Below are 16474 nucleotides of genomic sequence, written 5' to 3'. Positions count from 1 at the left end.
AAGAAATAAATACAATTCAGAGTATGTCGCTTTTCATGGTGGTTCCCCCAAAAACTTGAGACGCTGCTTTACCTTGTATCCATAGTATTTAAGAGGGTGCAAGAGCCTATCAACCATTTAAACCAGTGGTTCTTATGGGCTACGTGGCTACACCAGGGTCAATGCACCTACCTTGCATATGTATAGAATGTTGGATGGTTGCTTTAGGGCCATGGACCACTAATCTAGAACACGATGAAGGCAATAAATATACCAGGATGCCCTATTCCAGTGTTTCCCAACTCCAGTCCTCAGGGAACCCCAACAGGCCAGGTCTTAAGGATATCCCTGCTCCAGCACAGGTGGGTCAATCAGCGGCTCAGTCATTTTGACTGAGCCACCTGTGCTGGAGCAGGGATATCCTTAAGACCTGTCCTGTTGGGGTTCCCCGAGGACTGGAGTTGGGAAACACTGCCCTCTTCAATATACTGTGAGGCCCCTGCTCCAGGAAAGCTCTAACCTCTACTAAAATGGAGCCGTGACTTTGCAGCAAAATACGTAATTATCAATTTGAGATCTTTAAATTGAGAACAGTCTTAATCAACCATTGATGCAAGTTGACACTGACCACCAGTTTCTCACAGCCTATTTTAAAACAAAATGCATCTTATTTAGAATTTCTAAAAACATTTTTTCCCCCCTTGCACAATTTCGTACGTTTGAAGCATGCACCCTAAGGAAGCCGGTCATCGCACAGGAATTCACTATTGGGCCTTGTGAAGACAGTAGTTGTGGATGGCCAGTGCTATATATTTTACGATGGTTATTTAAAAATGTTTACAACTGAACAGAAGCGGTCCTTACTTTTACAAATGGAAACCACTCAAATAACTGCACGAGAATGGTAAAACCTTTAATTTCATATTTTATTGTTTCTTTGGGGGGGCTTTAATAGTTGTGAAATGGTAAACTTGTAAAGCTTAAAACCAAGAAACAGCTTCTGCCATTTCCAACAGACAAAAAGTACATGAGTGGCCGGTGTTTAGGCATCTGCTGCCACACTAGTATAAATGAATAGTAGTATTAACACAGGTTTCTTTGCAGGCTGATGTACCGTTTATTAAACCAAGAACTATTTAATATTCACGTTAAATCGATTTTGTCAACTCATCACGGTGTACATTCTATGTTAAAATTATTTTGTAATCTCTTTGGGGGTAAAAGATGTAATTACCATTAGATAACACTTTTGCTGCCAAAGAATCAAGAAACGGCAAACCATTGTGATCCCAACAAAAAGATGTACCGTTTTTAATCATTTCGGGCCAACTCTACAACAAGCGACTAGCCATTTCGTCATGTTAAACGTGTTTTAAACCACTTATATCTGCTTTAGTAAACAGGTTTATACAAATGCAAAAATGGTCAGTGTTCATAGTGACATTTTTCCATTGCCTATGTTTTCAGTCAAAAATTGTGTAGTTATGTATGTAAATTCAATAAACAATAGTAATTAGATATACTGGTAGCCAAATGAGACCACAGATTGCAGATGTTCAAATTACACAGTTCAGGTACCATTCTAGAAAACCATTTTTGGCTTCAAATTGAAAATCACAAAACAAACAAACAAAACAAAAAACACTTGAGTTGTCAACTTTTTAAAGTAGAGAAAAAAAAAACCACCAGTAAATTGCAAGCACAGACTGAAACTGGTATAAGTTCTGTGTTCAATCACATACGATAGATGTTTATCGTAACAGTACAACCAACATGTTAGCATTTGTACAGGAATCAGGGGTGGGCAAATGAAATCTTGATTACATAGACAATATGATAGCTCTTCAAACATCTAAAAATCACTGTCACCAAATATGGCTAGAGGGGAAAAAAAATAAAATAAAAATCGAATCTAGCGCATGAACAGAAAACTACAGATAATAAAAAAAAAATATTTTTCATAAGGTACAAACAGAATAATTTTCTTTAAACAAATATTAACAGTTGTCCGATTTAGACTCAACAGCATTAACACCTCAAACGTTAAAATATTGAACTGAATTCCATTTTATTCGTCAGGTTTAAACTATCCCCTTCTATTTATTTATGCCAGAACTGGAAGAACATCACACATTAAAGTTTGTTACGAAAATAGAGTTTATTAAAAACACATCCCTGTTTTGAAGAGCTTTTAAGGTTTTTTTTTTTTTATTTAAAAAAAAATATTTTAATTACGATCTGTAAACTTTGTAAAGCGGGTACTTTAAAAGTTACAGCAAACCGAGTAATTAGTAATATATTCATTTTTCTGTAATTTTGGGTTATTTTGTGGCCATTTCAAATAGAAGGTAAGCCAATTGTTTACAACTCCACAGAAACTGCCAAGGGATGGCGATAAAGCAGAAGCAAATATTTTACAGCATACTGTACACCTCTGATGCTCTACACATTGACAATGTTACTTCCAGCGTAGTAAGTCCTTAGCGTGGAGCTTCCACAATAGACCCGGAATCCTTTTCTGATGGTTCAGCAGATGAGGTAACCTTAGATGGCATTTCTTCAGCAGGTTTCTGTCCAGAGGATTCAGATTTCTCCTTATGAAGCTCAGAAACGGCGTTTGCATTTCCCATTCTACTAAAAGATTCATGGCTTTTGTCACCACTCTCTAAATCAGTCACATTAGATTTTTTGTTTTCTCTGTTTTCCCTCATTTCTCTTTGAGGCTCCCTATCTCGCCCCGTTGACCATCTATTTCTCTCCTCTGAGTCCCTATGTCTTTCATGCTCAGGGCTTCTTCCCCAATCTCTCCTGCCACGGTTACTAGGTCGCTCATGATCGCGCTCTTCAAGGCGGTTACCAAAACGTTCTCTATCCTCTTCATTGCGATTCCCATATGGCCTTCTGCCAAACCTTTCCTCTCTATTAGGATTAAATCCTTGCCTATCATTTCTAAACTGCCTACCTTCTCTATCGTCCGGCCCACCATGCCCCCCTGGTCCTCCAAAGTGACCTTGAGGTGGAAAGGGACCTCTCATGCCATGTGGAGGAGGCATACCAAAACCACCTTGTCTGGGAGGGGGGCCTCTGTGCATCATATGAGGATTCATAGGCCTATGAGGCCCCACTGGAAATCTTTGCAGGTGAGGTGGGGGAACTCCAGGTGGTCGATGAAGTGGTATTAAACCAGGTCTTGCACCCAGAAGACCAGTAGAGGGAGCTTGCAAACCCATCATAGGGCCATGGTGTGGACCGTCAGGTGGGCCATGGTGTGGACCACCAGGTGGGCCATGGTGTGGACCGTCAGGTGGGCCATGGTGTGGACCGTCACGTGGGCCATGGTGTGGACCGTCACGTGGGCCATGGTGTGGACCGTCAGGTGGGCCATGGTGTGGACCATCAGGTGGGCCATGATGTGGACCGCCAGGTGGGCCATGGTGTGGACCGCTAGGTGGGCCATGGTGTGGACCGCCATGTGGGCCATGGTGTGGACCGCCATGTGGGCCATGGTGTGGACCGCCAGGTGGGCCATGATGTGGACCATGGTGTGGACCGCCCGGTGGGCCATGGTGTGGACCGTCAGGTGGGCCATGGTGTGGACCGTCAGGTTGGCCATGGTGTGGACCGCCAGGTGGGCCATGGTGTGGACCGCCAGGTGGGCCATGGGGTGGACCATGGGATGGACCGCCAGGTGGACCCTGGGATGGGCCGCCAGGTGGGCCATGAGATGGGACGCTAGGTGGGCCATGGGGTGGACCTTGTGGAGCACCTGCAAAAAAAAAAAAAATACACATTTTTAGAATGATATAATTCTACTATTTTGTGGTCAATGTAATAATCTTAATATATATATATATAAATATATATATATATATATATACATTAATTGGTCCAATAAAAAGAGCATAAACCAATATACACTAGTAAACAAAGATAGATTGAACACATGTAATCTTATAAACAATGGCGGTGCTACACATATAGTACTAGAAGTAACTGTATATCCTTACTAGCCAAAAGCATTTTATCAAACCAAACACCTGGTGCTAGATATAAAGATACTATAGAGCCAGTATGTAATTCAAAAAAAGTGATGTAAAGTACTAGAAGTTGTATGTGAAACCAGAGCTGGATTAAAAAAAAAAAATACGTTTTGGGGATTTTTTTAACGCTTCAAAAATTTGCGGAGCATCACAGCATTAGGAAGGTTTATTTTCTGCATTGTAAAACAAATATATAATCACTGCGCTTCTCCGTATAAGGAGCATGCAGCTGGTGAAGGAATTGGCCATACAAATGTGCAAAACAAAAAGTGAATCCCTGCACTTCTCCCTTTGGGATAGCAATCAATGGGGAATATAAAATATATGTATGGTGTAAATACCTATAAGAAAAAAGGAGACTTTTGGTATACATCCTTTGATCAAATAACGCTAAGCCTGCTAACCACGTCAAGGTAAGTCTCTTTAGCAGGTCCCTACGCTAAATGCATACTAGTGTTATGTGAAATAAGCCCAGAAGGGGTTAAAATATCAAAGCATATGCTTATATAACCTAGTGCAATTAAAAACTGGTATATACCAGTACAGATACTCACATACCAAAAGTCTCCTTTTTTCTTATAGGTATCTACACCATACATATATTTATATTCCCCATTGATTGCTATCCCAAAGGGAGAAGCGCAGGGATTCACTTTCTTATTTTCTACATTGTCTGCTTCTGCCGTCTCTCCACCCCACACTAAAAACAAGAGAAACCTTTTCATATAACAAAAGAAAACCTAGTGTTGCAGAGGGCATTACGCATTGGAGGCAAGGGTCAGCAATAATAGTTCTAGAAATGTTTGAGCCTCCGTAAATAGACATTTTAGTGGTTTGATGTTCTAGTCATGTAGTGCAGAAGTTTCATTTTTAGAATGCGGTACAAAATGTTAACCCACCCTTTAATAGAAGGTACTCACCCATTTTACACCGTGTGTGTAATAAATTATTTTTTATATATACACACACACACCTATATATATATATATATATATATATATATATATATATATATACACACACATATATATATATATATATATATATATATATATATATACACACACACATACATATATATACATACACACACACACACACATACACACGTGTAGCTGATGACGAGTTAAAACATTTGAAAAGCCAGCATAAAATAATGTTTTTAGTAAGGTAAACTTCTTTGCTGGCTTTTCTCCGACCTAAATTTGCCCATCCCCCTCTTATCCCAATGAGTAGCACACGCTGCATTCAACTTGCACTTGTAAAAAGTAAACCTCCAGAATCAACTTTGTTACTAACTGCATAAGCTTAAAAATGTTTCAAGGACCATCTTGCAAATGTGTAAAGGAGATGACAAAGTTGTCCAGCCAGGAAGCACAGCAACGATCAGTCCTCAACTAAATCCAAATCATGAGAGCAGAAAAACAAAATCCGGTGCTCAAGGAAAAGCAATGGAGATATCCATAAAATCAATAAATCCATATTGATAAAGCACCGTTAGGTGCGAAACACGTTGAAGGTTTGGCCTATGGCTTTAACAAACGGCAGAAGACATCCAACAGCATGTTTATCGAGATTCTTTTTGGCATTGCACTGCTTTCGTACCCTCATTGATAATTTGTCCATTAGTTTCATTTATGATGAACCCAAACGCACAATTACCAGACAAACATTGTGAATGCTTGCAAAATAGGTTCTTTCTGCGAATCATTCATATTTTGTTTTGGGAGTATTTTTTTAATTGATCTTGCCATGGTGACTTCTTGCATTTATAAATCGAATACAATATTAAAAAACTTCACAATGAGATTTTCGAAGCAGGGAATGAGTCATGGCAGCCCATTTCTGTTTTTTTTTTTTCTTGTCTGCAGTAGATCCCCAGGGAAAATAACAATATGATCACATAGTTATGGGTGGCTTGGGGCGGTGATGTTTTCCTCTTCATAGAAGTACACAAGCCACAAGTTTTAGAGCAGAAGTCAAACATTTAAGGTGCAGTCCCAAACATGACCAAATGGAAATCGTAAAAAATATAGTTTGTTTACTAGGTTTAAACGTGCCCGATTACCCCTGTAAATGGGGGAGATAAATTGATGAATGCTCAACCCAAACCCCCCCCCCCCCCTCAAATCTCAGTCCCAAACAAAATAAGGCATAGGATGATAGAGAAAGACCGTAAAACCGAAGTCAAACTTCGGGCTAGTTATAGAAATATTTTCAGGATAAACTGTTAAAATACTTGATCTGAGTTTTAAAGGCAATCATCTAGTTGTAATCTATTAAAAGGTGCAATCCCAGTCAGCCAGCTGAATTTCTTAGGGCTGTTCTAGAGGGCGCGCTTGCTGCGCCCGCCCGGCACTTATAGTTAGCTGAGGTTAGTCAGCCTTTCTATAATGGTGTTGCGCGAGCGCACGGTTGTGGGCATGGAACCGGCCAACAGGGGGGAAGATGAGGAAAAGAAAGCATTTGCGCCGCGACAGCCGCTGAAGTGTGTGTGTGTGTGTGTGTGTGTGTACAATGCTAATATTAATTAAAAAGACGTTGGTGAATAAAATCACACACTCTCTCTCTGCAGCACAGACCACCGTCACGTGCACGCGCGTTCGCACAGGCGCGTGCACGGCCGCACACATATTACGTGCCTTAGGAGCCTTTGAATGGTGAAGTGTTTGTCCATCCGAGAAACAATAAAAATAAATTAAGGGATGGTGGGAAGAGGGTACACACACTGACATCACACAAAAGGGGAGCCTGAGGAAATGAAAATCCTCTCAGATCTAACTTGGAGGGGAAAAAATAAAAAAATACGTCAGATTTGAAAGGAAAAAAAAACCCATTATCGATTACACAGATATAAGAGCCATTGAACATGTTACATGCATTAGTTCACTTTGTTTAAAAGGGGCACTTGCTCCTAGAATCAGTTCGTTTAATTTGGTGCACATTCAAAATCATAGTTGTGGGTCTGCAAATTGAATCAACATTTCTCCCGTGGTTTAGAAAATATGCAAGTTTTTTAGATTTCTAACCAAAAAGCCTAAAGTGCAAACACAGTTTTGTGCACCAAATGATTAATAGTACCAATTGCATGTCTAACTAGAGGCCAGAAGCTACTGTAACCCCAAAGATGAATGGGGCGAATAACTACTTTTAAATTACATGCCAAATTATTTTTCTGGGAGTCGCTGGTAATTTATCATTTAAATTAAAATATAAAAACTACCAATTTTACTTTAAACGATATGATTGGAATATAAATAATGAAAATTAAAGTTCTAAAATAATAGGTACCTTTGAACAAACAAAAAAAAATGGTAGTATTGTATCTTCAAGTAACCATACCTACAATAAAGTCATATTTTTGGCAGCCGATCCCATTGTTGTGATAACGTAATCAGAAAAGTATTTTATGTTACAAGTGATCTGCTTAAAAATGTTAAGTTTGGCTATTCAAAACTGTAAATGTAATGCCTAGATGTACAATACTACCTTTGTGTAAAAAAAGCTCAATTTCAATATGCTAAAGTGTCAGACATTTACAAAAAAACAGTTCAGTTCACATCAAAACCTCAAAGCAAGTGAAATTTACATTTCTGAAGATGTCATCAGAACCCCAATATGTAGCCAAATCCAATGCTAGACTTATTTTTATTAATATTTTTTTTAACCCCTTAGGGGCAGACAGGACTAAAATGCTGTTGTGCTACAGTATGTGATGAGTAAAATAAAAGGTGTACAATAAGTTTCTATTGTATATAACTAACAGTTTGCGGCCATTGGTCCTTCTAATATAGTTGTACCTGGCCCAAGGCTTTTCTTAAAAGGGCTGTCTCAAGTAGCAAGCACATTTTATTTAAAGCCGCAGTTCAGGCAATATCCTGCATGTGTTTTTTTTTTTTTATTAATAAATCAGTTCTGTAGTAAGAAAAAATACTTTTAGCATTTTCTGTTAAAAAAAAAAAAAAAAACAACTTTGAAAGACCAATTTTCTTGTATTCTATTTTAACAAGCATGCTTGTTCCTATAGCAACGATTTACATTCCCCATATTTAAAGATGTCGCCAAACTTTGCCGATCAATAGACGGAGAACGAATTGACCGGCAGCTACGCAGTTCTTTGGGTAATTAGAGATTGCCCACATGAAACAAGAAAGACTGAACTGCAGCTTTAAATGAAAACTGCTCATCCGTACAAAATGGTCATTAAAGTAAAATGTAAAATATATACGTTATGTTAGGATCCTCAGTGTTATTTAGAAAATGTGATAAAGTGTACAATATGAAATACGCCAAAGCATTTGGTTCCCATTGACATTTCCACAGACAACCACCAATATGTAACAGGTCATGGAATATCCTTTTGATTCTACTTAAAATGACCATATTTAATCTACTCCATGATATGCAGACTGGGATTAAAACATACTACAAAAATGGTGCAGTTCTTCATAGTAAAAATGTGAACGGCAGCTAAATATTTATACATTTATTGGGTAATTTTTTTTTCTTCTATTTATCGTGAAACAATTTGTAAACATAAATGGAGACCAAGACGGTAGATCAGTAAATCATACAGGAATTGTTCTAGTTTTCTGAATGTACCCCGCTTCCCTCTTCCCGGATTGGTCTTGACAGAGGGGCATGCATAAATTTGCATTGATCTTGTTCCACACCGGCTGCAGAGATTATCTATTAGCTGGCATTGTTAAGATTGAATAAAATCAATTACCATAGTAAAAGAACTCGCAAAATTGTTTAAAATACTCAATAACAAACCAACATAACCAATTACAGCGATGAGTTCACTTTGGTCCCAACTGGAACTGCAGCTTTGAACATTATTGCTATAGTTAGTTTTCCATATACGAGGGAGCAAAAAGGGGAAGGAAAAAAAACCCCGCTCTGTTAATATCCCTCTTACCACAACCAGGTCCAAGGGTTGAGCGAACTTGTACTTCATATGCTTGTCCCATAGCAACAGATCAGACGCAGGTAATGCAAAGACTTATTGAATAGAGAGCACTTTCTCTAGTGGGTGTGTTTGTGTTTGTAGCGCAAGAGAAACTTCAATTAATTCTCATTTAAGAAACCCCTTTAATTTTACATATTCCAGCAATTGCACAGGACACCTATTTCATCAATGTAGTTAACATTCTGTAGTCCTAAGAACAGTCTTTACTCTAATATGTAAATATGAGTAAGTTCTAAAAATAAAAAAAAAGAGCAATACTAAACAGAATGGCCGCCCTTACACATGTAATTGGCAGTCGTACGATAGTGGATCTGGAAATTTAATACAAGGACATTCTATGGAGGCTACAACATATTGCAAACGCTCCATTGTTCATGTAGACTCAATCTTTTGGAAAATACCAAAAACTAATCCTCTTCCTCTATACTGCAACATGAAATACAATTTGAAAGTAAGGGGATTTTATCCGGCTCCAAAGTAAGCTGAACCCAGAATGGATAGTGACCAATGTTATCCAGTGATTGTATCTCTTCCAATCAACCTTTTATTTTAAATTTAGTATATACTGCATAAAAGTACAGTTCTTACAACAGCCATACATTTGGATGCTAGGCTTTATAAAGGGTGTACCCCATTTCCAAGCATAACAGATGCGCTTCCTGAAGGCAGCCATCTTTACCAACCATGAACACATCAACATTTTGCTGTATTGGTCTGGGTGTGGCGTTTGTGTAAATCAAAGCATAAAAAGTGAATGTTTTGCGTGAAGACTGCCAGGAAGTCCTGGAGAAACCTCATTTTGGGTTTATTATGAAAGTATTTAGAGGTATAATGAATGCTTTACATTATTTCTTAGATTGTAAACTCTTCGGGGCAGGGACTCCTTTACCTAATGTTACTTGTCTGAAACGCTTATTCCTATTCTGTGTTATATTAAGTCACTTGTATTACTGTTGTGAAGCGCTATGTACATGGATGGTGCTATATAAAGATAGTGTGCATTTATTAAAAAAATGTATGTATATCAGTCACTTAGTTCAATGCAAAATGATTTAATGTCCATCAACCTTCTAATCAAGACATCTTAAAAATACACTGACAAATGATGACGACTTCTGGCATTCACTGCAAGTGATTCTAGCGTGTAGACCATGCAACAGTAGATATACAGCATGTAAACTTCTAAATATCTTATTGCAGATTAGATGGAACTAGTCATCTCAATTTAGGTAGTCATACGAACTATCCAATGTAGCTAATAAAACAAGTGCATCAGTATTTCATTTCTGTTTACATTTTCTAACAAGTTTATCTAAATGTTCCTTTCCTACATTGCTTGCGATCAATAAACATTTTTATAACTTGCGCCATGCACATTCACACCTACCAGACTACACCAACAAAGTCCAAACAGGCACACCATTTTACAGCTGCTCATTATATGAGGGCTTATTAATATGTTACGAAGGAACTAAACTCACATTCATGCCAATGTGTTTTTGGACAATCAAGGTCACTTTGGAGCGGATTGAATAGCCCCATGGTGTTTAATGGTTCAATGATTTGACATGTTTGCTGATTATTTTTGTTACCACATAGTAAGAGCCATAATGAAATAGGCCTAGTAACTTGCTAATATTGATATGTTTTTAATCTTTGTATAATACATTTGTATTAAGAACTGAATGTAAGTTAACACGGATAGAATGGTTTAAAAAAAAAATGATGGTACAACTGTTCCCCGATACAATAGGAAAGGCAAATTAAAACCGTTGAGGGTGGTGTTGTTGCTTTATTTTCATTCAAGTTGTACAGTTCTCATTTACTGTAATTTAACTGTGAATACCAAATACAGATATAGATTATATTTTGCAGTCTGTGTAAACACACTTTAAATTATTCATGGTGTGCAGATTTGCAACTAGCACTATTTCTGTAACAGGTGGGATTGTATTTAGTTGGTCAATAAAAAAACCAAAAAAAAAACCAGTGTGCCTTTTAGTCCAGTGGTACTCAACTCCAGGGGTATCCGTAAAACCTGATTTGGTGGGGGGAGGGGGTCAGGAGGACTGGAGTTGACCAGGACTGGTGTAGTCCATTTTTAGAATGCTTCTGCGAGGGGAACATTTTATATACTGGACAGAAGCCGTTTAAGCCTCCCCTACCACCCCCGTCCCCCGCAGCTTTAAACTGGGAGGCCACTTGAGTATAAACAATTACCCCCTTAATTTGACTAACTTTAGAGAAAATGTGATGTGTTATAATTTCCCTTTATTGCCAAGGTGGCACTTCACTGTTGACGATTTCAGTTTGTAGACAAATTCAATAGACATGTAAAATGTCTGTTTCTTGCAGCAATTTCCCCTCAAGGGCACATTAAATACCGCCCATGACAATGAGTGGTAACAAATATAGGAAGAGCCCATTTTTTGGGAAAGCACAATGTAAAAACATGAAGGGGAAATAAATAAATAAATAAGCAGTTGCATGTGGAGTAAATAAATGTAAAAAAATATTCAGATTGGGGGCATAGAGTTGAATGAGCCCAGATACTTATTTGCTAAAACTGCCACTTTTACGATGTTGCACATTAAAAAGAAATTAAAATAACGCCTGGTGGTTTTTTTTATGCAGAGCCCTCAACCCCAGACAATTATCCAACATTATCACACTGTCAGGCCAGGTACAAATGTGTTTGTACATAATTGCGTAGGCGCAGTTGGTGATATTGTTACATTAAATCCAGGCAACCTTTTGATTCCAGGACTTAATAAAAATTACCATTCCTAAAGCCCGCAGCAGTCCTCCTTTCTTGATCTTCTGCTCGTATCTTTAGAATATTAAGAGAAGTTCTTCAATTCGTAATTTGTAGACTTCAGCTTGTTGGGAAGTGTTCCATAGCAATTAAACTGTGACAGATTTAAAACCCTTGTGATCGGACTAAGGCCTAAAAAGTTTAATGTTTTGGCAGGTGGCTTTGCAATATAATAGAAAATGGAATAAAATGCACTCTAGCGACAGTCTGCCACGGTTGACAGAATTGCATATTGTATAAACACAGGTGACATGGGTCCAAGACCAGCTAATCCACCGATTTCCACAAATATCCTTTATTTCGCTTCCTACTTAATTCCCGGAATTACTGGACTCTAGTCACACGCCTGTTAATCACAACATGCCATAGCATAACAAGTGTATTTCATTCTATTGTATTTTTGGACTCTGATGGCCAAGGTTGCCGTTAGATTGTAAGTGGCTTACGATATGAGCCTTTTAGTAATGTAAAAGCTGCTCTATGCAATCTGAAACTCACCAGCCCCCTCATCCCCTGTACCCAATGTTTTGACTTACCCTGCCTTATAGTCTATAAGCTTTGTGAGGCAGGGCCTCTAACACAAAACATTGCAGGCCTATCCTACCTCTCCTAACACAATTTTAATCTGGTCTTTAAATGTTAATGTTAAATATGCCCATGATCATATCTCCTATGGTCCATGAAATGTCTAACTTGAATGCCTAGCCCTGTTCATTTAATGTAACCATGTATTGTTACCATAGCTCTGTGTCCAGGACATACTTGAAAACTAGAGAAAACTATGTATTACTTCCGGGTAAAGCATTTGACAAATAAAAAGAACTGCCTATATCATAACACAATATAAAGCAGCGCATGTGATAACCGTCATTTTAAAGATGAAAAAAATATATATTTTAGTTATGCTGGCATGTAAAAGGTGTATTTTAAATATGTAAAAGCTGTGATATCTGGGAGGTACTATATTTCATAGTGCGGATGTCTCTACATTTGCAGAAGAAAATGTATCACCACAAACCATGTTAACCAACATTTGACCTGATGGTGGTCTAAAACTCGAACTGGACAACTATTAAATTATCAGTTTAAAAAAGGTGCAATACCACATAGCCTTTGTCTGTGTAGACCTCAGAACAGGTGAAAGTTTGTCAAATCAAATGTTTTCTTTACCCAACTTGTTATAAGTCACAAATATACAGTGAGTGGAACTCTGGCTGTGTAAACTCTTGCTGTACGCACAGGGATATCACACAAAGGGGTATAGCCAGAGAAAGTCAAACCACAATGTTTACAAAGAAATGTAAGATGGAAGTGATACCTTTAATAACCAACTAATAGCACTGATTCAAAAGTGTGCACGCTTTCAGAACCATTAAAGGTCATTCCTTCAGGCAGATTATGTACAAATGAAGCTGAAATAGCATGTCATCCTTGGCATATTTTATACTGTAATTCTTGTATAAGGATGAAATGCTATTTCAGTTTCTTATGTAAAAAAAAAGTCTTGCTGAAGGGACCTTTCTTGTCCTGGAAGCTTGTACTCTAAAGGCCATAAAATAAATAAAAATAATTACAACCTCTACCTTACTTTTGCCTATTCTATAGACTAACATAGTACCAGCATACGTGTGTCAAGGTTTACAAAAGAATTTAAAGCAGCAGTTCAAGCAATATCCTACACATGTTTCTTTTTGATAAATCAGTTCTGTACTATGAGAAAATGCATGACGCATTTAAAAAAAAATATATATATATATATATATATATATATATATATAACTTTTTAAAGACATTTTTAATGTTTCTAATGTAGGAAGCATTTCCAAAGTGACAACCCCTTTCCCTTCTGATAGGCTCTGGCTCTTGAGCCCCGCCCTCTCTCTAGCAGTGAACATATTGTATCTAGACCTGCCCAGTCAATCATATTCTAGGAACTACATTGCCCAAAATGCTGTGCAAGAACTGAATTAAATAACCCTGAGCAAGCAATCTTACAGCCGATTACAGGAGAACGGATCGATCTGCAGCTTAGCTAATCACTTGTCAGCCTTCCGATTGCATTGATGCACATATTGAATGGGAATATATATATATATATATATATATATATATATATATATATATATAAATATTTTTTTTTTTTTAAACCGGCAGCTTGAACTGCAGCTTTAAAAGTACCAATTTACAGGTGTCAGATTCATGTAATCACCTAAATGTAGTGCTCCTCTCCCCCCTTCCCTCATGTCACTGCCTTTAGTACACTTTAGGGATTGTCCCTTAAAATAGCTCATATTGCATATGTAAACAAGTGTCGTTAATTGCCCATTATTCTATAATGCATGTATTTGAACAAATTTCAATAGAATAACCTCCTGCCTAAGAGAGCTTGTGCTCGTTTAACGAGGGTTCGGGAACTCTTAGCGATCAGTGTATGGCGATTCAGAAAGCTCATCGTTATTGTATGTAATTCTCTTCAGCTATATAATCAGTACACACCGCACATAATTGTAACCAGACTTTATTTAATACACATAATGATACAATACAATGTGCTTCATTACATCCTTTCAGGTAAATTTCTAGAACACCATTGCCCCAATACTTCATTGTTCTAACTCCTTAAATGCAAAATGATGTTCCAGTGTCTTGATGTATTCATGTAGTGTCAATTACATGATATATGTAGTAACAATGTATGTGTCATTTGAAAACAGTGCACGAACACAAAAAAGTATCGATGTATTAATTCGTATAAAAAGGGTAGAATAAAAAGCATAACCATGAGATTATGGATAAAAGGCTACAGGCATAGAACCCTGTACCAACATACAGTGTATAAACTGCAGATATACACATTCTGTGTGGACATGCAAATTAAAGCATTGTCACTAACGTTCACGTTATTTAATAGATAATCCCCCACTGTTTGGTTATAAAAGGAGGCGTTCTAAGCTTGTACTGGTTGCAAATTTAAACAGAATCGACAAACATTAGTCTAACGCCTTGGAATTTGTTTCCAATGTGTTACTGACGCACATTTTGTATAACACTCTTCAATCCACTGAACACTTTTTTCCACGCAGGGATCATTCCAACCTGTCTCAAAAACAAAAACGCGCTCACCCATTACAGAACTTGTTATATTGTGTCGCTACTTGTAATAATTGTTACTTTTCATATCCAAGTGTAATAGCACATTTGGCAGCTTTAATAAACAATGTTCTAGGGCGAGGTTAACAAATCCATAAACGTAACAGGCTCTTCTTCAATGAAGCTTACCTTTTTTATTCTGCAACATACCAGCGCTTATTTTATGTTTTTAAGGAGTGCACATTTCTCCTACGACATCTGAAGAGACGTGAGGTCTTAAAACCTCATGTACGAAGAAATACCCCCTAACCCTCTCAGCCAGCACACATGCGGATGTCTCCAATCTTGTCTTGTTGCAGTTATGCTGGCCCTTGGTCATGAACCTTCTCTGCTGGTATTTGATTTAATCCCCTTCAGTGGGTGCCGCCCGCTGCAAGGTAATAATGCCCTGTATCCTCTCCAACAGCACAGATGTGGATACAGGCCGTGAATCATTTTTCTTTACATAAACTTTGAAATTATACTAAAGTTGTACAAGTAATAAATACTTGGAATAGTTTTTTTATTTTAGAGGACAAGGATGAGAAAGGTGGCTTGTATGAAAGCATGTTCAGATCTTAAATGTATTCCCCCAAATAAGTCCTACTCCAGCCTACTAACACTGTTATGGCACTGCAAAATAGTGTTCATAAATGTGCAACAAATTACTTCAACTGTAAACTACTACAGACAGTGATGGATTTGCTGCCTATGGCTTAGTTGATCGTTTCATAATTTTAAACTTAGAACGTAAAATACACAGCACTATTGATTTGTTAATTTCAGCGTGATTTGCTCTGTATGTCTCACTTTTTCTTTAATGGTTGCTCATATAAACCACACTGCAGATACTCTGTAAGATGACTCCCCAGATAACATATTCCAGTAGAACACAGAATATCAGTTGTCACAGGATTCTTCTATGCATTATGTATGCCAATAAATCCAAGTGTCTGAAAACTATGAAGTCGCATACACCTATAGGTGTGAACGGTAGAATAATTGTATATAATAAACAAAATAAAAAAAAGGTGTGAAGTGAAAACAATGTTAAGATGCTAAAAACTACCCCAAAATACTCCTGGATTTCATTTCTATTAAGCTTTGTTTTTGTGTGCGTTTTTATTTCTTGTTGCCAATGTATCTCAAAGGTTTATTGTGAAACTAGAACACCTTCACATGAACATGTGTATAGGTACAATGATTGTGTTATAATATACTTTGGTGAAATTGATACAAACGCTAGATTGCGCATCTTGTAGGAACAGGCCGATACCATCCAGGTACATTTTGTGAATGAAAACATTTTGCCATGGTTTACAAAAAGTAAACAATCCACTGGGTTGAATGACCAGAAGAGTGGCCTAATCCAAGGGATTATAAAAAAGGAAAAACACACCTAAAAAACAAACAAACTACAAAATGTAACCCGTAGGAATAATAGGCTTTTGATGGTTTGTCAATGATGGTTTCTCCTTCAAAAAGTAGCACTAACATTATTTTCCTAAAGTAAAAACATTCACGCAATATTACATGTGT

General features: G+C 37.6%; 1 protein-coding gene across 2 annotated transcripts in view; it reads right to left on the bottom strand.

Moving 5' to 3' along the window:
- Positions 1–887: 887 nt before the first annotated feature.
- The window catches only part of SCAF4 (SR-related CTD associated factor 4), a 63428-nt gene continuing 47841 nt past the window's right edge, over positions 888–16474 (bottom strand). For both annotated transcript variants that reach the window (XM_075593898.1, XM_075593899.1), the window contains exon 20: positions 888–3745. In XM_075593898.1, the coding sequence (XP_075450013.1) occupies positions 2460–3745 (1286 nt within the window). In that variant the 3' untranslated portion in view covers positions 888–2459. The remainder of the gene's footprint in view (positions 3746–16474) is intronic.

Source organism: Ascaphus truei, chromosome 3 (genome assembly GCF_040206685.1).
Source record: "Ascaphus truei isolate aAscTru1 chromosome 3, aAscTru1.hap1, whole genome shotgun sequence".
Classification (NCBI taxonomy): domain Eukaryota; kingdom Metazoa; phylum Chordata; class Amphibia; order Anura; family Ascaphidae; genus Ascaphus; species Ascaphus truei.
This window is presented reverse-complemented; position numbering and strand designations above follow the sequence as displayed.